The 22,995-nt window shown below is 38.3% G+C and overlaps 1 protein-coding gene across 23 annotated transcripts in view; it reads right to left on the bottom strand.

Annotated features, from left to right (window-relative positions):
• CCDC158 (coiled-coil domain containing 158) overlaps nt 1–22,995 on the bottom strand; it is a 130,090-nt gene that overhangs the window by 71,635 nt on the left and 35,460 nt on the right. For all 23 annotated transcript variants that reach the window (XR_001910607.4, XR_013533069.1, XR_004740862.3 and 20 more), the window contains 7 exons: nt 16,553–16,662; nt 16,114–16,441; nt 15,693–15,769; nt 14,649–14,759; nt 11,610–11,724; nt 3,802–3,921; nt 1,524–1,721 (listed from right to left, as the gene is read on the bottom strand). Coding sequence is in view for 18 of the 23 variants with exons in the window: in XM_035293494.3 (XP_035149385.1) it covers nt 1,524–1,721; nt 3,802–3,921; nt 11,610–11,724; nt 14,649–14,759; nt 15,693–15,769; nt 16,114–16,441; nt 16,553–16,662 (1,059 nt within the window). In the remaining 5 variants the exon portion in view is untranslated. The remainder of the gene's footprint in view (nt 1–1,523; nt 1,722–3,801; nt 3,922–11,609; nt 11,725–14,648; nt 14,760–15,692; nt 15,770–16,113; nt 16,442–16,552; nt 16,663–22,995) is intronic.

The raw sequence follows: 22,995 nt of genomic DNA, 5'->3' as shown, positions 1-22,995 counted from the left end.
TAGAGATGGGGGTCTCACTATGATCCCCTGGCTGGTGTTCTCAAATTCCTGGCCTCAAGTGATCTCCTGAGTTGGCCTCCCAAAGTGCTGGGATTTCACACATGAACCACTGTACTTAGCCATGTCTAGTTACATTAACTCAATCATTTTGCTGTCAGAACTCTAGCTCTTATAACATACATAAGACTGATATATGCTAGTTAGACCAAGGTGGAGAGGGCTTAATTAAATAACAATGCTCCTCCAATCTGGTGTTTTAGAGTGGGGTCTTGGGAAATTCCCTTTGTGGATGTTTTCTGTACTTATTTAAATTAAGATAACCCTGGCAATGGGGGAAAGAGTGGTAGGATTTACAATAACTCCTTACTTTTAATTTCCCTCCAATCTTACCCTTAATTCTACCTCTGAGGAAAAATAAATAAATAATGGCTTTTATCTATACACACATTCACATTTTCTGATCCTTGTTTGGAAAAGCTGAACACTCTAACTTCCAGTTGGTCCTTTCATCCTTCTTCTTGCCCAGGTTAAGCCAGAAGGTAGGTTAATGGCTTTGTCTGGGTTTAAGCCAAGACTGGTCCCTTGGTTTGCTTTCACATTCTGAGAAGCTTACACTTTGTGGGATGCTTTTTATGTCCCTGTGGCAGTAACTGGCATTAGAACCATATCTTCCCAGCACAGAAAGTACACTGCTATGAAGAAGGCAGTCCACATTTTGCTATTGGTGTGTGCACCGGAATGGGATGCATTCATCAATTTCAATCAGTCTAGGGGCTGGGGGCTAGAGAGGAAAGCCTCTTTCCGGAAAAAAAAGCAAAAAACTCAGTTAGAAAACTTCAACTCTGCTGCTCCTCAGATTGCCCAATAATTTGATGCTTCTCTGCAGCAGAAATAAGCAATTATTAAGTGACCACTTTTTAGGTAAAAATGAAAAGGCAATTGGATAAGAGTTTAGTTTTTCAACAATGTACAAGTAAGATAAAGATTAATACATTTAGTTTAATTAGTGGGAAATATGTATGTATAGAAGGCCAGGCATGGTGGCTCACGCCTGTAATCCCACACTTTGGGAGGCTGAGGCAGGTGGATCATCTGAGGTTAGGAGTTTTCAACCAGCCTGGCCAATATGGTCAAACCCCATCTCTACTAAAAATACAAAAATTAGCTGGATGTGGTGGCACATGCCTGTAATCCCAGCTACTTGGGAGGCTAAGGCAGGAGAATTGCTTGAACCTGAAAGGCACAGGTTGCAGTGAACTGAGATTGTGCTAATGCACTCCAGCCTGGGCAATAAAGTGAAACTCTGTCACAAAAAAAAGTATATATATATGCACATACACACACACACATATATATATATATAAATCAGGTTTTCATAAATTGCTTACAGAATCCATAGCTCTATTTTAGGAGCCATTTTAGGTCCATATATGTTAAAAACTAAAAGCCCTATTTAGACATAAAATACATTTTTCTCCCAGAGGAGATCGTCTGGTGATGGCACAGCCTGTGCAGGTGCTGACCTGCCGCTCCATCTGACCCTGACACTCGCTCTTCAAGGCCTTCAGCAGGGCTTCCAGGCGCTGCACCTCCATGTTCCGGTCGTCCAGTTCCCGCCGCAGGTGGTCAATGGTGATGCTGTTGCCTGTGTCTCGGTCCCACAGACGCTTATTCTGCTCCTTCTCCAGACTCAGCTCCTTCTCCCTTTTGTGTAGATCAGCCTAAAAAAAGACAGGAATGCTTTTTTCCTCCTTGCTATTAAGTAATTAATTAAGATAAAATTTATGACTGGGTGTGGTGGCTCACGCCTGTAATCCCAGCACTTTGGGAGGCCAAGGCGGGCAGATCACAAGATCAGGAGATCCCGACCATCCTGGCCAACATGGTGAAACCCTGTCTCTATTAAAAATACAAAAAATTAGCTGAGCATGGTGGTACAAGCCTGTAGTCCCAGCTACTCGGGAGGTTGAGGCAGAATTGTTTGAACCCAGTAGGCGGAGGTTGCAGTGAGCCGAGATTGCAGTGAGCCGAGATTGCACCACTTCACTACAGCCTGAACGACAGTGCAAGACTCCGCCTCAAAAAAAAAAAAAAGGTAAAACTTATTGTCTTTATATCATATTTGGAGCTTTTATGTGATTTCAGAAACCTTTGATTTTGGAATCTGATTCTTTTTTCATGGGTTTTAATGGCTTAAGAGCAATTATTTCCAAGAAAAATACGTTAACATTTTGCTTAAAATTTGTAGTATTACAAGTCTATCTCAAGGGACTAGACCTCAAATAATATATAATGAAAAGGAAAATACAGTAGATTTTAAAAGTCATCCAGTTTTTAAGTCTTGCATTTTCTAAGAAAGATATTATGCCTCACATCAAGTATGCTCCTATAATAAAGAAATGCTCAAAAGCATAAAGGAAAAATGGTAAGTAATGGAGAAATGGTAAAATAGTGGCTGGTACTGGAATTGGAGTAGCACCAGGGCTGTGAATAGAATTATCTCCCTTTTCAGTCACTTAAAAAATACATAGTGTTGAATAGGAGCAAAAACTCTATAGTCAGATTAGTAAAAACAAAGATGACTTATGATTTAAGAGAAAAGTGAAAACATAGACACAACTAACTGGATGTGGTTTTTCATTAAAGGGACAAAGATAAGGAATAGCAGAGACAATCTCACTAAAGGTATCAAAATCCTTCAGGATGGTATTTCAGTTAGACCTGAAGATGCAGAGATTAGGAAGAAGGGAGAGGAAACGGGCCTGTGTGTTTGCTTGTGGCACTGGGTCCAGGTAGAGAAAATGATTGGAAAAGTTAGTAGGCTTATGCATCTGAATAGTAATGAAAGGGAGGGTGTCTGACTCTACAGAGAAAGAAATTTTGAGTTGAAGAGTGACATCATCAGAGCTATATTTTAGATATGGCATGTGGCAGCACTCCAGTTTGTCTCAACAGACAAACTGGAGTTGGGAACACCAGTAAGGAGATTGCCATGCTCTCGGCGATGAATAATGGGGGTGAGGTGACAAGCAGTGGTGATGGTAAGAATGAAAGCGAAGGCCAGGTTTCAGGATCTTTCAGACTTTCAGTCTCCAAGATTTTCAAATTAGATAGGAGAACACTGAGAAACATGCAAATGTTAGGTAAAGAACTGAAGAATTACACCAAGGTTAAGAGCTTCGCTACATAGCCGTCAGTTCCATCCTTACCTCAGCTCATCAAACCCTGTCAGCCTGCTTTACCAGAAAAGAGCACCATTCCTTGGAATGGGGTTTGGTAAGCCAAGAAATTCATTCTACTATACCATTAGTACCACAAAAGGGGGCTCCAAACATTTCCTTTCCTAAATTTCTCATCCTATAATTCCTCTAAAAGAGAACAGAATTGCTTCATTATGATCACAATCCTGTTGTTCTTTTCTTTTAAAACAACTTCACCTATCCATCCATTCAAAATTTCTATATAAACAATGTGTATGTGTTTTGAATGTTATTTGGCCTTAAAATGAATGTGCAACACTACTTTAATTTAATGGAATATGGCATCTACTTGAAAGACTATGGATGTTTCATGATCTCCTTTACCTAATACTGTCACAGCTCTGCTTAAGAAAAAAAAATGAAGTATACAGAATATTATATTTTATATGTAAAACTTGAATTGTGCCTAAAACAATCTATTGCATATATACACAAATATTTTGTACATTTGTAACTTTATAAAGAAAACCAGTTTTGTGATATATTTTGGTGAAAAAATTTCCAGAATTAGTCTTATTCATATTTTAGAGCATTATCTTACCAACAGCTTTTGAAGCTGATCATCCAAATTTCCAGATTCCTGACTGAATTGATCACGCTCTGTCCGGGCTTCAGTTAGCTCTGAGTTGGCAAGGACTAACTGCTTTTCCAGGTCTTCTATCTGAAAGGAAAGTACAAATTGAACAGAGTCTGATTATGACAGTGGGTAATATAAAATAAATATAGACTTTGGAAAGCAAATGGCATTATTTAGAGAACAAAAAAGTGTATTGTGAGGCTGGGTGCATTTGCTCACAACTGTAATCCCAGCACTTTGGGAGGCCGAGGTGGGTGGATCACCTGAGGTCAGGAGTTTGCAATCAGCCTGGACAATATGATGAAACCCCATCTCTACTAAAAATATAAAAATTATCCAGGCATTGTGGTGGGCACCTGTAATTCCAGCTACTTGGAGGCTGGAGGTGGAGGTTGCAGTGAGCCAAGATCATGCCATTGCACTACAGCCTGGGTGATAAGAGTGAAACTCTGTCACACACACACAAAAATGTATTGTGACATGTTTTGTAAAGCTTTTTTTTTTTTTAAGAAAATCTATGTTTAATTTAGCCAGGGAAATTAGACAAAATGATATATTTAGTACTGCTGGATTTGGGCATTGCCTGTAACACATCTGTCTCCTGTTATCACACTATTCAAGATTTATATACTGTAAATATATGTTCTATAATTTGGTATTTAAAAAAACTTAAGGGCTGGGTACAGTAGTCCATGCCTATAATCCTTTGGGAGGCCGAGGCAGAAGGATCCTTTGAGTATAGGAGTTCAAGACCAGCCTCGGCAAAATAGGGAGACCCCATATCTACAAAAAAAGTTTTTTTAAAGATTAGCTGGGCATGGTGGTGCACAGCTGGGGTCCCAGCTACTCAGGAGGCTGAGGTGGGAGGATTGCTTGAGCCTGGGAGGTTAAAGCTGTAGTGTGCTGTGATTATGTCATGGCACTCCAGCCTGGTTGACAGAGCAAAACCCTGTTTCATAAAAAGGAAGCTTGATATGGCATAAATAACATGCTGCAAAGCCTGCACAAGTAAATTGTATTATACTTAGAAGAGCTATTTTGTTTCAGAATGATTATCAAAGTTTCAGTAATAAAAGGCATTGAATATAAAAGAATGAATGGTAACAAGTTATTAGCTATTGTTGTTTTATAGTCACTACATTTTTAAAGGGCAAATTTATATATATTTATAGTCAGAAAACTTATATAATCATTCTAACCCCTATTTTATTCAGCTATTAATATAAAATGGGAATAAGAGTACCAATTTTAGAGGATGTTAATGTGCATTTTTCTCTGATAAGGCAGCTGTTTGATGTGTTTGAAAATGCATTTCTATGACACATGCCATAACATACATCACTGTTAATAGCATTTCTATAGTTCTTAATGTCTAGTTCAGTGTATGCCAAGAAGCTAGGATCTCTATATGTGGAAACTAAGGGTTTCGATTTCAGCTGAACCACACAATAGCATAATAAGATATTAAAACAATGAGAACATGTTGATACTTAGTTATATGATGATACCTAATCTTTAACTATGTATCTACAATACTATTTCATTATCTACTTTCCTATCTAGTAATAGGAAATTTTTCATGTCTACATAAATGCTACACATTCCTTCTTGGCTCTAAGGTGTCTATTCAGTAGGTTTCCAATCTACTGTCAATAATAAAACCTGGTTTGGATGATGTACTATGATGAAAGTTTCCTAATGGCCAGGCTAGTTGGTTCACACCTGTAATCTCAGCACTTTGGGAGGCCGAGGCAGGCAGATCGCGAGGTCAAGAGGTCAAGACCATATGGTTAATATAGTGAAATCCTGTCTCTACTAAAAATACAAAAATTAGCTGGGCGTGGTGGCACCTGCCTGTAGTCCCAGCTACTCAGGAGGCTGAGGCAGGAGAATGGCTTGAACCCGGGAAGCGGAGGTTGCAGTGAGCCGAGATCACACCATTGCACTCCAGCCTAGTGACAGAGTGAGATTCTGTCTCAAAACAAAAAAAACAAAACAAAACAAAAAAAGCTTTCCTAACTAGAGAACATATGACTAACTTCTTCTTGACAATTTTCTAGTTTTACTATTATTTATTTTTAAAGATCTTTACTTATTAATTCAACACATATTGAATTATATTACCTATACATGCATATACACCTCTCTCTTTAATAATCATAAATAATAGATGTTTTATGTGTATATATATACTCTTGTATATATATATACATCTACATATATATACATTTATATATATGAATAGAAAAGTACTAACATAGGACTATCAGTTTCCCATTTACCTACAGAAATCAGGATATAGATTTAATATTTATATTGGCTATATTCCTAAACTGACTTGTATTTGGCTCTATGCTATGTATAAAAAGTATTTAACAAGAATTAGGTACACATAAAATATTAGGTTACTGTCTGAAATATATTCCTAGACTCTCATAATCCAATAAAGAAGCTTTACAGGAGGCTGAGGTGGGAGGGTCACTTGAGGCCAGGAGTATGAGATCAGCCTGGGCGAGACCCCATCTCTACAAAAATAAAAATAAAATTAGCTGGGTATGGTGGTGCATGCCTGTAGTAAGGAGGGTGAGGTGGGAGGATTGCTTGAGCCTGGGGGTTTGAGGCTGTAGTGAGTCATGATCATGCCACTGCATTCCAGCCTAGGCAACAGAGTGAGACACTTTCTCTTAAAAAAAAAAAAATACTTCTTGTGCTCTCCTTTTGGGGCACATAAGGAAAAGAAATTAAAAAGCCCTATAAAAATTCAACCTCTGTAACACAGGTAACTTCCTAAGAAAAATGAATGAACAATATCAATTAATAAAATCTCTTCATTTTTATTAGGAAAGACTAAATCAGTACACACTTAGTAAATACAGTAAGTAAATACCACAAACTTTAACTGTTACACATTTTACTGTTACACATTGCCTGGCAAGGAATGGGTACATGAACATGATCCAAGAGGCAATATGATCAGGCAAAGAGCCAAACACCTTAGGTTCTGGTCTAATTTCTGTCACATAACTTCTCTGTGATTTCATTTTTTTCATCTATAATTAGAAAGAGTATTCTAGCAGATCTCTCATGTTCCTCTCAATTCCAATACTATTTTTCATGAGAACAGTATTAATAAAGCTGAAATGATTTATTTTCTACCCGTCTTTTAAGCTATAAATTTAAGAAGAACATTTTCAATTTGAATTAATCATATGAATAAAACAAATGTTTTCTACTTCTAGCTTGGCATAAATCATTTCTATCCTTGAGCAAAGAAAAGAATTTGTATATGTGCTGTAAAAGCTCAAATTAAGATTTGCTCTTTTGTCTGCTTTCACTTAAAAAAAAAAAAAAAAGAAAGAAAGAAAGATAAAGAAAAGAGCCAAGTCTTACCTTTCCATCTGCTTACTTGGTATAAGAAGTTCCTCCAGCCCCCTGCAGGAGCATTTGTTTTGTAGCTGTCAGTACTGACTCAGCTGCTATAGTTCTGCTTTTACCTTTCACTTTTTAGAGTAAAAACATTTATATTAATCAATCAAAAAGATAAATGGAGAGTGAAAGGGAAAACCATTGAAGTAGCAGGTGAGCCGATATAAACAGCTGTAAAAAACACTCTAAAGAAAAGCCTTTTGAAATATCCAGAATAAATACTGACGTCTGAGAGGTGTTAAAGATTTTTTCTTTTTCTTTTCTTTTTATGTAGCAGCACTGGTTTTCCCTTTCATGATCTATGAATCCACTTTTTGGTTTAGATCACTGGACAAATGGGTGTTTGGATTTCATTCTAATCTCACACCGATTTTAGAGATATTACCAATCATATCAAATCATATGGGGTTTGGTTTGTCTGTTGATGGTGGTGATTTCTGTTGTTCTGTGCTCAAAAAGACACAGTTATGGGATAATAAGGGATGCTGCAGGCCAGCATGGCAGTGCATTGGCAGAACTATGCAAAGAGGTTTGCACAGAATCTTCCTGCACAGTATATAGCTCCAGCCAGTGTTACTAAATCATTACTTTTTTAGTACAAAGTTCAGCCCCAACCGCTTTCAAAGTAATAAAAATAAACATAGAATCAAGACCATGAGATATTTTTGTTGTCAAAAAGCGAAAGTTAAGAGTAAAACCAAATCTACAGAGCCAATAGTGACAGCTTCCATTGGTCCAAATTTGTAAGGGGGATTCTAGAGTTTCTCCTAAAATGGAAAGAGAAGAATAGAAAACAGCATTACAGTAAAACACTTTTGTAAACTACAAAAGCTACATCTCAAATTTTCTTTGAAGTACAATTTCTATGTTCACCAATATAAAATAATTGTGTTAAACTGAAGAGAAATATTAACCTCCTAAACAAGTTTTCTCTTAATTTAGCATTGTAGTTAGAAAAGTTTTGCTTAGACCTGCCATGTCAGCAATTTATTGAAATAAAAACACCTTTAAAATGAAGAAATCTGACCTCAGGAGAAAATACTAATACTGCCCCTCAAAAAACATGCTGATGTGTAATAGCAACACATTTTTATGAGTTTTCTTTCACACAAATCTCGCTTTTGTTTTTTTGAGTCAGGGTCGCACTCTGTTGCCTAGGGTAAAGCAGGTGGTGTGACCATGGCTCACTGCAGCCTCAATCTCCCAGCCTCAAGCTATCCTCCTGTCTTATCATGTTGAGTAGCTAGGACTAGAGGTGCATGCGCTTCCATGCCCAACTCATTTTTTACTTTTGTTTTTATTTTTGTAGAGACCAGAGTCCCACTATATTGCCCAGCCTTGTTTCAAACTCCTGGGCTCAAGTGATCCTCCTGTCTCAGCCTTCAAAAATGCTGAGATTACAGGTGTAAGCCACTGCCCCCGGCCATGAATCTCACTTTTAATCACAGCTTTTATGTATTATTTCCTTTGATATTTTTCCTTGTTGTTATTTGAATAGTATATACTGAAATTTGCACTGAAACAACAGAGAAAAATAGATTTTAAGGTTGTTATAGGCTTTAGCTGTATCAAGGCATATGAAAATAAAAAATTAAGAACAATTTGTGTTTTAGATTTTATATTCAATTTATTATAACGAAAACATTTTATAAAAATACAACTTTTTATAATCCCAGGTGAAATCCTTGTTGTTAGCTTGTTTGATCTTGCTCAGCTACACCATGTATTAAATGTTACCCCAGGCCAGAGTGTACTTAGCTATATTTACATGGCAGTCATCTCTCAGTACTCCCTGACCAAACCAAAGGGAGTTACTGTTGAAGACAGTCTAGTTAACCATCAACTAGGTGCCAACTCTATTGAGGGTCACTATGGTGTATTATAAATCTCAGTGATTTATTAAAACTAATGAAACTGATGTGCCCTCCTTATTTCCATTAGCTGTTTATTATTTAAGACTGTCAAAATTCTTGCTGAGCCACTATCTACATTAGCACAAAATAAGAAAATGATTCTAATATCATGTTTGTATCTATATGACCCCAAAACATCATGTAAAAAGCTTTCGGTCATTCATCTGGATCTTATGCTTCTACAATGCCTAACATTTAAATGTGTATAGAAACTTAGAAATTTTTTATATGCTTTAGATGGATATTTCAGTGTTTGTGAAAAAATTTCCCAATATGTTGAAACCAGCGTGATACTATATATTGGACCAAATGCAAATTAGCAAATAATGGGTGAGGCTTCTGAAAGGATAATTTTTCCAAACAACTGTATAATGGAAAGCTATAGTATTTACCAATTATGTAAGAAACCACAGGTGAATTGAGCTTTATTTAGTACTCTGTAGCTTTTCAAAAAGTTTGTCAATAGACAATGAGTACTTAATCTTTCCAAAATGATGTGATTATTCATGAATATGCATTATTATATTGGACTGTAACATAACAGCTCTCCTATCTCCTCTCTCACTGTCAGCTTGTCAGCTCTCACTTCTGCCGGAGTGCCTACCTCCACTAGACCCAAGTGAAAAAGCATCCTCCCACCCCCTGGTGCACTGAAATTAGCCCCTCCTGCTGTTGTCTGCAGGGTGTGGTTATGACCTTTTGTATAGGCTTCGTCTGCCCAGACTGGGGTGGACATTTCTGCTATCAATCATCAGGGGGAAAGCTTGTACTGAGAAAAGAAGCTAGAACATAAAAAGCAGGCTTCAGAAAGGCAGAGAAACGCGTATGTTCCTCTCTAACATTTTGTTTGTTGAGTGCACCCTTTAAGCAGTCTAAAGTCCCTTAAGGTTGCTCAGAGGTGGCAGTGCTTGAAATAACATTGCCACAAGGATTTAGGTTAAGGGCTGTGCAAGGAGGTTTACAAAAGGAGGCAGTGTTATTCAAACTGCAACTCACCAATGAATCATGAAATCAATTTAGTAAGCTTCAAATCAGCATCTGAAGAGAAGAGAAAACAGCCAGCATCACATGTAATAGGGGTAAATATTGTTTTCTGAATCTTGCTTCAGTTACATGTGTGTATTGGATCATAAGATGAACTATATTTCTTACTGTGAGTCATAATGGAAAATATTTGGAAGACACTGCTTTAAAGGACCCACATCTATAGCTGAGATTATACGGTTTCATGTTACTCTCTATGGCTTAGACTTTAGCCAAGTCATGTCTAAATTTCATCCTTATCTTTGCTGTGATTAAAGACTAGGGCTTATTTCCATGCTTGAACCAAGGAAAACAGCCCCCTCCTGTGGCCAGCTGGAGTGATAGATATAAATAAAATGAGGGGTTGCCCAAAGAAGGGCAAATATCTGCAAGAATTTGTGCTGCGATATGTACTTCTTCCCATTTGGAGCTTTCCCCCATGTACTGTTACCCTATAGAATTGGTTTCATTTTATAAAGGAAATCTGGCAGCTTCCTTATTTCCAACCTACTGCTCCAAATAGCTAAGGTGTGATAAACTGACTACAAGTGACAGAACTATATCTCAATTGTTTCTGCATGGCTAAGGGTCTCTTATAGGTAGGATGACTAAATGTAGACTTTATCTTCCAAATGGGACATTACAGAGATGAGTGGTAGCATTCATAAAATAGGACACTGGGCTAGTAGATGTAAACTGAGACTCTCAGGCAAGCAGCCTTGGGTGATCACCCTTCTCACAGGGAATGAAGAACACCACTCCTCTTAATGGCAGCTCCTTGTTTTTTAGGGTCTTCCTGTTTTACAAATGGTTGAAATGAACAAAAACCTAAGCTCTGGATAAACAGATGACAATGATACTGAATAGCTTCTCTTTAGCTATGAAAAGTGAAAGAAACAAAACAACAGAATATCAAATATTAATTGATTTGGTTTTAAAAGGAATTATATGATGATGAGAGATGAAGACTTATCTTCCTAATTAATTTTTATGTAATTAATTAATTTAATTAAAGTTAATTTGGTTTACTAGCTTTACAATGATTAAGAGTTAGGAGTTGAAGTAAGAGAGGAAGTAGGCCCCAAAAATATTGAGTAGTAGAGGGAAGATTGGCTGGTATGGAAGTATTTGCTAAAGGTAAGCTAAGGAAAAATAATTAAGATGGTCATATTTTTTAATTTATTTTTTAGAAACTATGCAAAAAATGTTAAGAATGAATCAGGAGTATGTAATTTAAATAAAAATTGTTTATGGTTTAAAATATAACATAGCATCCTCTGACTCCACCTTATAAACTGCTTTTAATTTGAAATTACTTTGATTCCTTATTTTCAAATAAACTATTAATAATATAATATCATCTCTGGATATTATAGTCTCTAGAAGCAGAGCAGCAAAACCTAAACTCACCTTGTCTTCGTAGGTTCTTTTGGCTTCCCTTAATTCAGAACGTAGCTGAGAAACAGTAGATTCCAGATCGCTGAGCTGACGCATATACATAGAATTTTGGTTTCTTGCTTGTTCTCTAAGAAGAGTTTAGAAGGGGAATAAATGAAAATGGAAAAGTAAAAATAAGTGTAACACCTAAGAGTATTCTAGCCTTTTGACCCTGCCACTAGTTATTTTATATGGCATTATTAAGCCAATTGTCTTTTATTTTCCAAAATTGACTCTCAAAAGCATCAGCTCAAATACATTGTTAACTACTTAAGCTGGGTGACAGCTGTATAGGAGTATACACTAGTTTCTCTCTACTTTCGTATATGATAGAAAATGTCCATATAAAAAATTTTAACATACAACTCAAAATCATTTCTATGCATGTGCATATATTTTATTTCTATAAATTTGTATATATATTATACACACACACATGCACACTGATATTGTTTGGCTCTGTATTCCCACCCACATCTCATGTCGAGTTGTAATCCCCACATGTCAGGGGTGGGAGCTGGTGGGATTGTGGGGGCAGATTTCCCCTATCATGTCTTCATGATAGTGAGTTTTCACAATATGATCGTTTAAAAGTAGAACACTTCCCCCATTCCTGCTCCACCATGGTAATATGTGTTTGCTTCCCCTTTGCCTTCTGATTGTTAGCTTCCTGAGGCCTCCTGGTCATGATCCCTGTTAAGCCTGTGGAACTATGAGTTAACTAAACTTCTTTTCTTCATAAATTACTCAGTCTCAGGTAGTTGTTATAGTAGCATAAGAACAGATTAATACAGAAAACTGGTACCAGGAGAGTGAGGGCATTGTTATAAAAATACCTGAAAATGTGAAAGTGACTTTGGAACCAGGTAACAAGCAGAGACTGGAACAGTTTGGAGGGATCAGGAGAAGACAGGAAGATAAGGGAAAGTTTGAAACTTCCTAGAGGCTTGTTGAAAGGTTGTGACCAAAATGCTGATTGTGATATGGACAATGAGTCCAGGCTGAGGTGTTCTCAGATGGAGATAAGGAACTTCTTGGGAACTGGAGTAAAGACCACTCTCACTATGCTTTAGCAAAGAAACTGGCAGATTTTGTTCCTACCCAAAAGATCTGTGGAACTTTGATCTTGAGAGAGATAATCCAGGGTATCTGGCAGAAGAAATTTCTATGCAGCATCAAGATGTCACCTGGCTGTTTCTGAAAGCATACAGTCATATGTATTCATATAGAGATGGTCTGAAATTGGAACTTATGTTTAAAAGGAAAGCACAGTGTAAAAATTTGAAAAATTTGCAGCCTGACCATCTGGTAGAAAAGAAAAACCCATTTTCTGGGGAGAAATTCAAGCTGTGGGCTGCAGAAATTTGTAGAAGTAAGGAGGGGCTAAAAGACAATGGGGAAAATGTCTCCAGGGCATGTCAGAGATCTTCAGGCAGACCCACCTATCACAGGCCCAGTGGCCTAGAAGGAAAAAATGGTTTTGTGAGCTAGGGACCTCCCAACTACTCTGTGCATCCTCGGTACATGGTGTCCTATATCCCAGCTCCTCCAGCTGCAGCTATGACTAAAAGGGGTCAAGGTACAGCTTGGGCCATTGCATCAGAGGGTGCAAGCCCCAAGGCTTGGCAGCTTTCACATGTATTGGGCCTGAAGGTGCACAGAAAGCAAGAGTTGAGGTTAGGAAACCTCTGCCTAGATTTCAGAGCATGTATGGAAATGCCTGGATGTCCAGGCAGAAGTCTGCTGCAGGGGTACAGCCCTCATGGAAAACCTCTACTAGGGTAGTGCAGAGGGAAAATATGGGGATGGAACTCCCACACAAAGTCCCCACTGGCGCATTGCTTAGTGGAGCTGTGAGAAGAGGGCCACTATCCTCTAGACCCCAGAATAGCAGATCTACAGACAGCTAGCACTATACATATAGAAAAGCTGCAGGCACTCAATGCCAGCCCGTGAAAGTCGCTACGGAGGCTGTATTGTGCAGAGCCACAGGGACAGAGCTGCCTAAGGCCTTGGGAGCCCACCCTTTGCATCAGTGTGCCCTGGAAGTGAGACATGGAGTTGAAGGAGATTATTTTAGAGCTTAATGATTTAAGGAGTGCCCCACTGGATTTTGGACCTGCATGGGGCCTATAGTCCCTCTGTTTTGGCCAATTTCTCCCATTTGTAACAGAGGCATTTACCCAATGCCTGTAACCCAATTGTATCTTGGAAGTAATGAAATTGTTTTTTAATTTACAGCTCACAGGTGGAAGGGACTTACCTTGTCTCAGATGAGACTTTGGACTGTGGACTTTTGAGTTAATGCTGAAATGAGTTAAGACTGGGGGACTGTTGAGAAGGGATAATTGTATTTTAAAATTTGAGAAGAACATGATATTTGGGAGGGGCCCATGGTGGAATGATATGGCTTGGCTCTGTGTCCCCACTGAAATCTCATGTTGAATTATAATTGCCATGTGTTAGGGGACGGCCATGGTGGGAGGTAACTGGATCATGGAGGCAGATTTCTTTCATGCTCTTCTTGTGATAGTGAGTTCTCACAAGATCTGATGGTTTAAAAGTGTGACACATCCCCACATTCTCTCTCTCTTGCTCTGCCATGATAAGATCTGCTTATTTCCCTTTTGCCTCTGTCATAATTGTAAGTTTCCTGGGGCCTCCCAGTCATGACTCCCATTAGGCTGATGGAACTGTGAGTCAATTAAACTTCTTTACTTCATAAATTACCCAGTCTCAGGTAGTTCTTTATAGCAATGTAAGAATGGACTTATACAAATACTTAAAACAGCTAATCCCAGGAGCCCCAGATACTTGCAAAAATACTTCTTATATGGTCAGATAATATTATCTATGTTAAATAATAATTCTTGTTCATTTAAATGTTAGAAAAAAGTTTTACTTTCTTATGAAATCTTACTAAACAAATTCTAAAAGATTATAGAACAGACAGTTAATGAAAATAATATCTCTAAAATGAAGATGAATAACTAGCAGTTTCAAACCACATACTGAATGATTTCCATTTGACTCTGGATACTATTGGCTTGGCTTCGAGCACTGCTGGCTTTCTCAGTAAGTCCTGTTACTTCAACTTCATGTTCACTTATTAACTGCTCAATCCTATAAAAGAATGTGGTGATTGTTATTTGATAGAGAATATTTTCCAGACTATGAATTAGTTTTAAAATTAATAATTTTCAATACTCTCAAATTTAGTATTTTGCTTTGCTTTTGTATATGCTACTCTTTTAATAACAAGTGTCTACAACAGGTCCAAAATCCTTTATCCAAACCTTTTGGGAGCCAGCCAGTTTTGGAATGCAGAATTTTTTTTATTTTACAATGGTGATAAATTGCAAGTACTATATATTATATGACACCCCCAGTGAGATCTAGGGAAGTGTCCCATTAATCAAACATATTATGAATGCAACAATTTATAAATATTCACCCTAAATCATAGACTATAAAATGGTTTACATTAGCTCTGGTGGTCAGGTTTTTCCAACAAATGAGTGACAAAAACTCTCTCCTTCACCAAACTTTAGTTCGTCTTTTGAGGCCTCTTTTCAACTAGGCCTCAACCTTTGGCCTGCCTAGCCCATACTTGGCAAGAATCTTCCCAAGTCAGTTTAGTCCTCCTACCCTCTATATCTGATCAAATTCTTCATCCTCTGCCCTTGACATCTAAGCCCTTGGCCTGCCTTTAGCAAGAATCCCCCTACTCTTAATGCCTTTTCTTAGTAATTTTCCATCCACAGATCCCCTCACCCTGCCCCTTGGCTATAAATCCCCATTTGGCCTTGTATTGGGAGCCGACCTCAATCTCTCTCTCCTATAGCAATACTCCTATTGGAATCATCTCAGATAAAGTCTTCCTTACCATTTTAACAAGGGTCAGGAAAATAAAATTTTAACATGAGTTTCCTATAAACTTATGAAAAAAAATTTATATGTTTCAGAGCTGTTTAGATTTTGGAATAGTGGCTGAAAACACTATAAAACTGCGGTTTAGTTTCACTTTGCTTTTCCACACCTCAGTCAGAAACCTACCTATCTTGATGTTGTTGTAGAAGTAGCTCTATTTTGTTCTGTGATTCAGATTTCAGTGCTTCAAGTTGATCCTCTACCTGGTTTTTAAAAAGAGACACTCATTTAATTACTGGTAAATATGTTGCTTGGAAAATCTAGAGATTTTCAACTAAAGTAATGCTTTAAATACAAATACAATTATAAAATCAGATACATTCTAGTCCTATATTTTATTAGATATTTTACTTTGTCTACACTCTCATGAAGCTATACAGGTAAATCAAGCTAGTTCCTATCATGAGAGATTACTGTGGAATTAACTTCTGTTATTTCAGAAAAATGAGAACTTGACTTACTTTTAAGATTTAAAAAAATTATACATCTAATGTTATTCTCTTAATGCATTTTAACATAAAATTAAAGTAGTGTTCTCACCACTTACTGGAAATATCCTCCCTTTAAGATAAGAAATCTCTGTGTCTAATTCTCTTAGGATTTTACTAATAGCTGAACCCAAACTGCGGAAGTGTAGAGTAGACATGCTGTCATGTTCATGTATTTTTTTGCCTGAGGCTTCTTCAAAGTCAACTAGGATTGACCGGATTTCTTGAAGCACTCCCTCATGACTAAGCATCATTTTTCGTAGTTGCTCTATCTGTGTGTTGCTATCTTTCAGCATGTCTTCCTTAAGGCATTTGGCAGCTTCAAGTTCATGAACTGTATTTTGAAGCTGATTTCTTAAATCCTCCTGGGACTGACTCTCCCTTCGTCTATTAAATAAATAAAAGAAAATAAATAATATTGATAAAACTCATATTCACACAAGTAGTTCTACTACAAAGAGTAAAACTTTAAAATAATTTCACATGACAAATCCCAACCTGATGTCAGCCATAGCGTCTCTCTCCATTTGCATCTCCTGAAGTTTTGTTTGCAAATCAATGACTGACTGCCTCAAATAAAATTTTTGTTTCTCATGCAATTCATTGCTCTGAAAAAAAAAAAGCCATCCAAATCAATCTTCATTAGAGGAAAACATTTCCTTATAGCTAGTAACTTCCAAAAATCTATATATATTTTCAGTGTATTTTTATGTCTACTTCCTTCCCTCATTGCTGTAGTTCAAAGCCTAATTAATAATTTCTCACTCAGATTGCTAGAATACCTTAACTAGTTTCCCTGTCTCAAGCTTGACCCCTTTAATCCATTCTCTACTGTACAAGCAAAACACTGATTCTAAAACAAATCTGACTTCCAGCTTAACATGGAGATAGGAATAAATTTTTTATATGAAAATATGAGAATTAGTTGACATTCTATACATAGAAAAGTCAATCCCTACCTCCTACCCACTTAAAATACCTGGCAGCAGACACCACCACCCAAAACTCCAGATGTTGGACTGTAGAGAAATACATAAATATTTCTAAGATCAGGCACTGAGGGATCTCCCAGAATAGAAGATGGTCCAATATTATAGTTGATGTCATACCTAATTCTCCCAAAGCAAAGCCATCAAGTTCTGCCCATGAATAGAAAGTTTGCCATCAGCCTGAATATGTACAGAAAACCAAAAACCACTGAACACTTGAGGAAAAATAGCAAAGCAATAAAAAAAGAACCAGAGGAAACAAAGAAAGATAATGCAAAGAATGGAAGAACACTTCAAAAACATGTATTTTCAGAGAAATTCAAGAGACATTATCAGCATAAAGCAAGAATAAAATGCTATGCCAAAGAACTGATCAGAGGAGAAGGGGTCATGGAAATTCAAAATATGGTTGTAAACAAAGAAGTTCAATTCAATAAAATGTTGCAAGTCAAGAAGTGTCCTCCAAAGGTAGAAAAAGTAGATAAATTTTTGAAAGAAAAAGTAAGAGATTTAGAGATTTAAGTGAGGTGAAAATATGTTTCTAACAGGCACTTTGAAAAGACAGAACTGAAAAAACAGAAGAAAGAAAACTGCCAAAGGAAAAAATGCAAGTGAATTTCTCCAAACTGAAAGGCACACATCTACAGATCAACAGGTCTACTGAGTCCCTAGCATGGTGAATTAAAAAGCAAAAATTCAGGAGGAGGATCAAAGATGGCCAATTAGGAGCAGTTCAGGATTGCAGCTCCCAGTGATAGCACAGAGGGTGAGTGAACGCCACATTTCCAGACGGGTTTTTATTGCCCACAGACCAAGAGATTCCCAGGTGGAGAAGCCCCATGGGTCACCAGCGCAGCTGTTTCGGCTGGCGCAGTGGGTCTCCACACAAAATACATGGGTCCAGGCACCGTTTTGGCTGGCAATTGGAGCCCTGAGAGACAGAGTCACCCATTCAACTGATAAAAAGGGGACTGAAACAGGGAGCCAGGCCAGGAGATTCCTGGGCAAAAAAGCACCAGGAATCTCTGCGCAGCTGTTTCAGCCAGTGCAGTGGGGCACCACACGGGAAATCACACAGATCCCAGTGCCTTTTCAATAAGCAACTGGAATGCCTAGGAGACAGTCGCCCATTCAACTGAAAAAAATAAAAAGGAGTCTGAGGCAGGGAGCCAGGTGATCAGGCTCAGCTGGTCCCAACCTAACAAAAAAACTGCATCAGAAATGCTCTGGATTGAGAGTTTCACAGCAAGCACAGCTGAACCTGAGACGGTCCAGCTCTGTGGGGGAGGGGCGTCCACCATTACTGAGGCAGTCCACCACTACAGAGGTAGTCTGCCATTGCTGAGGCAGCCCGCCATTGCCAAGGCAGCCCACCATTACAGAAAGAGTCCGCAAGTACAGAGGTGGGCCGCCATTGCTGAGGCAGTTCTAACTATACCTGTATAAACAGGACTGCAGGGAAGTTCACACAGCAGCTGGGCAGAGCCCACAGCAGCTCAGCAAAGCCTCTGCAGGCAGACTGTGACTAGGATGCCTCCTCACTGGGCAAGGCAGCCCTGAAAAAATGCAGCAGTGTGACAGAAACTAATAAATACAGCCCCAACTCCCCAGGACAGAGCACCTGAGAAAAAAAGCGGGGGTGTTTATGAGTTGTGCTGCAGCAGACTTAAACTGCTCAGCAGCTACCTGCCCAGCAGCTCTAAATGAACAACAGAGCTCACAGCTCAGCACTTGAGCTCCTATAAAGGACAGACTATCTCCTCAAGCAGCTCCCTGATCCCTGTGTATCCAAAGAGTCACCTCATAAAAAGGAGCTCAGACTGACATCTGGTGGGTATCCCTGTGGGACAAAAAGAGCAGAAGAAGCTGGCAGCAACCCTTACTGTTCTGCATCTGCTGCAGGTGATCCCCAGGCAAGCAGGGCCTGCAGTGGACCTCAGCAGTCCTACAGCAGAGGGGCCTGACTGTTAGAAGGAAAACTGAGAAACAGAAAGAAATAACTTCATCATCAACAACTGGATGTCAACTCAGAGACCCAATCTGAAAGTCAACAACTACAAAGATGACAGGTGGATAAATCCACAAAGATGGGAAGAAACCAGAGCAAAAAGGATGAAAACGCCCAAAACCACAGTGCCTCTCCTCCTACAAGGGATCACAATTCCTCACCAGCAAGGAAACAAGGCTGGATGGAGAATGAGTGTGACAAATTGACAGAAACAGGCTTCAGAAGGTGGGTAATAAGAAATTTCTCTGAGCTAAAAGAACGTGTTCTAACCCAATGCAAAGAAACTAAGAATTTTTTAAAAAGATTTGACAAAATGCTAATGGGAACAGCTTAGAAAGGAATATAAGTGAATTGATGGAGCTGAAAAACACAACATGAGAACTTCACGAAGCATACACAAGTTTCAACAGCCAAATTGAGCAAGCAGAAGAAACAGTATCAGAGGTTGAAGATCAACTCAATGAAATAAAATGAGAAAGCAAGATTAGAGAAAAAAGGGTAAAAAGGAATGAATAAAGTCTCCAAGAATTATGGGACTATGTGAAAAGACCTAATCTACGTTTGATAGGTGTACCTGAATGTGATGGAGAGAATTAATCCAAGCTGGAAAATACTGTCCAGGATACTATGCAGAAAAACTTCCCAAACCTAGCAAGGGAGACCAATATTCAAGCCCAGGAAATACAGAGAACACCACAAAGATATTTCTCAAGAAGTGCAACCCCAAGGCACATAATCCTTGGATTCACCAGGGTTGAAATGAAGGAGAAAATGCTAAGGGCAGCCAGAGAGAAAGGTCGGGTTATCCACAAAGGGAAGCCTATGAGACTCACCGCAGATCTCTCAGCAGAAACCCTACAAGCCAGAAGAGAGAGGGGGCCAATATTCAACATCCTTAAAGAAAAGGACTTTCAACCCAGAATTTCATATCCAGCCAAACTAAGCTTCATAAGCTAAGGAGAAATAAAATCCTTTACAAACAAGCAATTACTCAGAGATTTCATCACCACCAGGCCTGCTTTACAAGAGCCCCTGAAAGAGGCACTACACATAGAAGCAAACAACCAGTACCAGCCACTCCAAAAACATACCAAATGGTAAAGAGCATTGACACAATGAAGAAACTGCATCAACTAACAGGAAAAACAGCCAGCTAGCATCAAAATGGCAGTATCAAATTCACACATAACAATATTAACCCTAAATGTAAATGGGCTAAATGCCCCCATCAAAAGACACAGACTGGAAAATTGGATAAAAAGCCAAAACCCATCAGTGTGCTGTATCCAGAAAACCCATCTCACATGCAAGGATACACAAGGGCTCAAAATAAAGGGATGGAGGAAGATTTACCAAGCAAATAGAGAGCAAAAAAACAGCAGGAGTTGCAATTCTCATCTCTGATAAAATAGACTCTAAACCAACAAAGATCAAAAGAGACAAAGAATGACATTACATAATGGTAAAAGGATCAATGCAACAAGAAGAGCTAATGATCCTAAATATATATGCACCCAATACAGGAGCACCCAGATACATAAAGCAAGTTCTTAACGACTTACAAAGAGACTTAGACTCCCACACAATAATAATGGGAGACTTTAACACCCCATTGTCAATATTAAACAGATCAACCAAACAGAAAATTAACAAGGATATCCAGGACTTGAACTCAGACCTGGACCAAGCAAACCTAATAGACATTTACAGAACTCTCCACCCCAGATCTGTAGAACATACATTCTTCTCAGTACCACATCATACCTACTCTAAAACTGACCACATAATGGGAAGTAAATCACTCCTCAGCAAATGCAAAAGAATGGAAATCATAACAAACAGTCTTTCAGACCACAGTGCAATCAAGTTAGAACTAAGAATTCAGAAACTAACTCAGAACTGCATACCCTCATGAAAACTGAACAACTGGCTCTTGAATGTTGACTGGATAAACAATGAAATGAAGGCAGAAATAAAGCTGTTCTTCAAAACCAACAAGAACGAAGACACAACATACCAGAATCTCTGGGTCACATTTAAAGCAGTCTCTAGAGGAAAATATATAGCAATAAATGCCCACATGAGAAATAAGGAAAGATCTAAAATTGACACCCTATCATCAAAATTGAAAGAGCTAGACGAGCAAGATCAAAAAAACTCAAAACCTAGCAGAAGACAAGAAATAACTAAGATCAGAGCAGAACTGAAGGAGATAGAGACATGAAAAACCCTTCAAAAAATCAATAAATCCAGGAGCTGGTTTTCTGAAAAGGTCAACAAAATAGCCAGATTGCTAGCCAGATTAATAAAAAAGAAAAGAGAGAATAATCAAATGGATGCAATAAAAAACGATAAAGGGGATATCACCACAGATTCCACAGAAATACAAATCATCATCAGAGATTATTACAAATAACTCTATGCACATAAACCAGTAAACCTGGAAGAAATTGATAAATTCCTGGACACTTGCATCCTCCTAAGCCTAAACCAGGAAGAAGTCGAAACCCTGAATAGACCAATAACAAGGGCAGAGGTTGAGGCAGCAATTAACAGCCTACCACCCAAAAAAAGCCCAGGTCCCGATGGGTTCACAGCCGAATTCTACCAGACATACAAAGAGGAGCTGGCACCACTTCTTCTGAAAGTATTCCAAACATCCAAAAAGAGGGAATCCTCCCCAAATCATTTTATGAGACCAACATCATCCTGATACCAAAACCCGACAGAGATTCAGCAAGAAAAGAAAACTTCAGACCAATATAGATGATGAACACAGATGCAAAAATCTTCAATAAAATACTGGCAAACTGATTGCAATAGCACATCAAAAAGCTTATCCACCATGATCAAGTAGGCTTCATCCCAGGGATGCAAGGCTGGTTCAACATATGCAAGTCTATAAACATAATTCACCACATAAACAGAACCAAAGACAAAAACCACATGATTACCCTCAATAAACTAGGTATTGATGGAACATACCTCAAAATAATAAATGCTATTTGTGAAAAACCAACAGCCAATATCATACTGAATGGGCAAAAACTGGAAGCCTTCCCTTTGAAATCTGGCACTAGACAAGGATGACCTTCTCTTACCACTCCTATTCATTATAGTATTGGAAGTTCTAGCCAGAGCAATTAGGCAAGAAAAAAAAATAAAGGGTATTCAATTAGGAAAGGAGGAAGTCAAATTGTCTCTATTTGCAGACAACATGATTGTATATTTAGAAGACCCCATTGTCTCAGCCCAAAATCTCCTGAAACTAATAAGCAACTTCAGCAAAGTCTCAGGATACAAAATCAATGTGCAGAAATCACAAGCATTCCTATACACCAATAACAGACTTAAAGAGAGCCAAATCAAGAACGAACTGCCATTCACAATTGCTACAAAGAGAATAAAATACCTAGGAATACAAATAACAAAGAACGTAAAGGACCTCTTCAAGGAGAACTATAAACCACTGCTCAACAAAATAAGAGAGGACACAAATAGATGGAGAAACATTCCATGCTCATGGTTAGGAAGAATCAATATCGTGAAAATGGCCATACTGCCTAAAGTTATTTACAGATTCAATGCTATCTCCATCAAGCTACCAATGACCTTCTTCACAGAACTGGAAAAAACCACCTTAAACTTCATATGGAACCAAAAGAGAGCCCACATAGCCAAGTCAATTCTAAGCAAAAAGAACAATGTGGGAAGCATCACACTACTGGGCTTCAAACTATACTACAAGGCTACAGTAATCAAAAGAGCATGGTACTGATACCAAAACAGGGATATAGACCAATGGAACAGAACAGAGGCCTCAGAGGCAACACCATGCATCTACAACCAACTGATCTTTGACAAACCTAACAAAAACAAGCAATGGGGAAAAGATTCTCTGTTTAATAAATGGTGTTGGGAAAACTGGCTAGCCATGTGCAGAA

Source organism: Callithrix jacchus, chromosome 3 (genome assembly GCF_049354715.1).
Source record: "Callithrix jacchus isolate 240 chromosome 3, calJac240_pri, whole genome shotgun sequence".
Lineage (NCBI taxonomy): Eukaryota > Metazoa > Chordata > Mammalia > Primates > Cebidae > Callithrix > Callithrix jacchus.
Note: the sequence above shows the minus strand (reverse complement) of the source record. Positions and strands in the feature narration are given on the sequence as shown.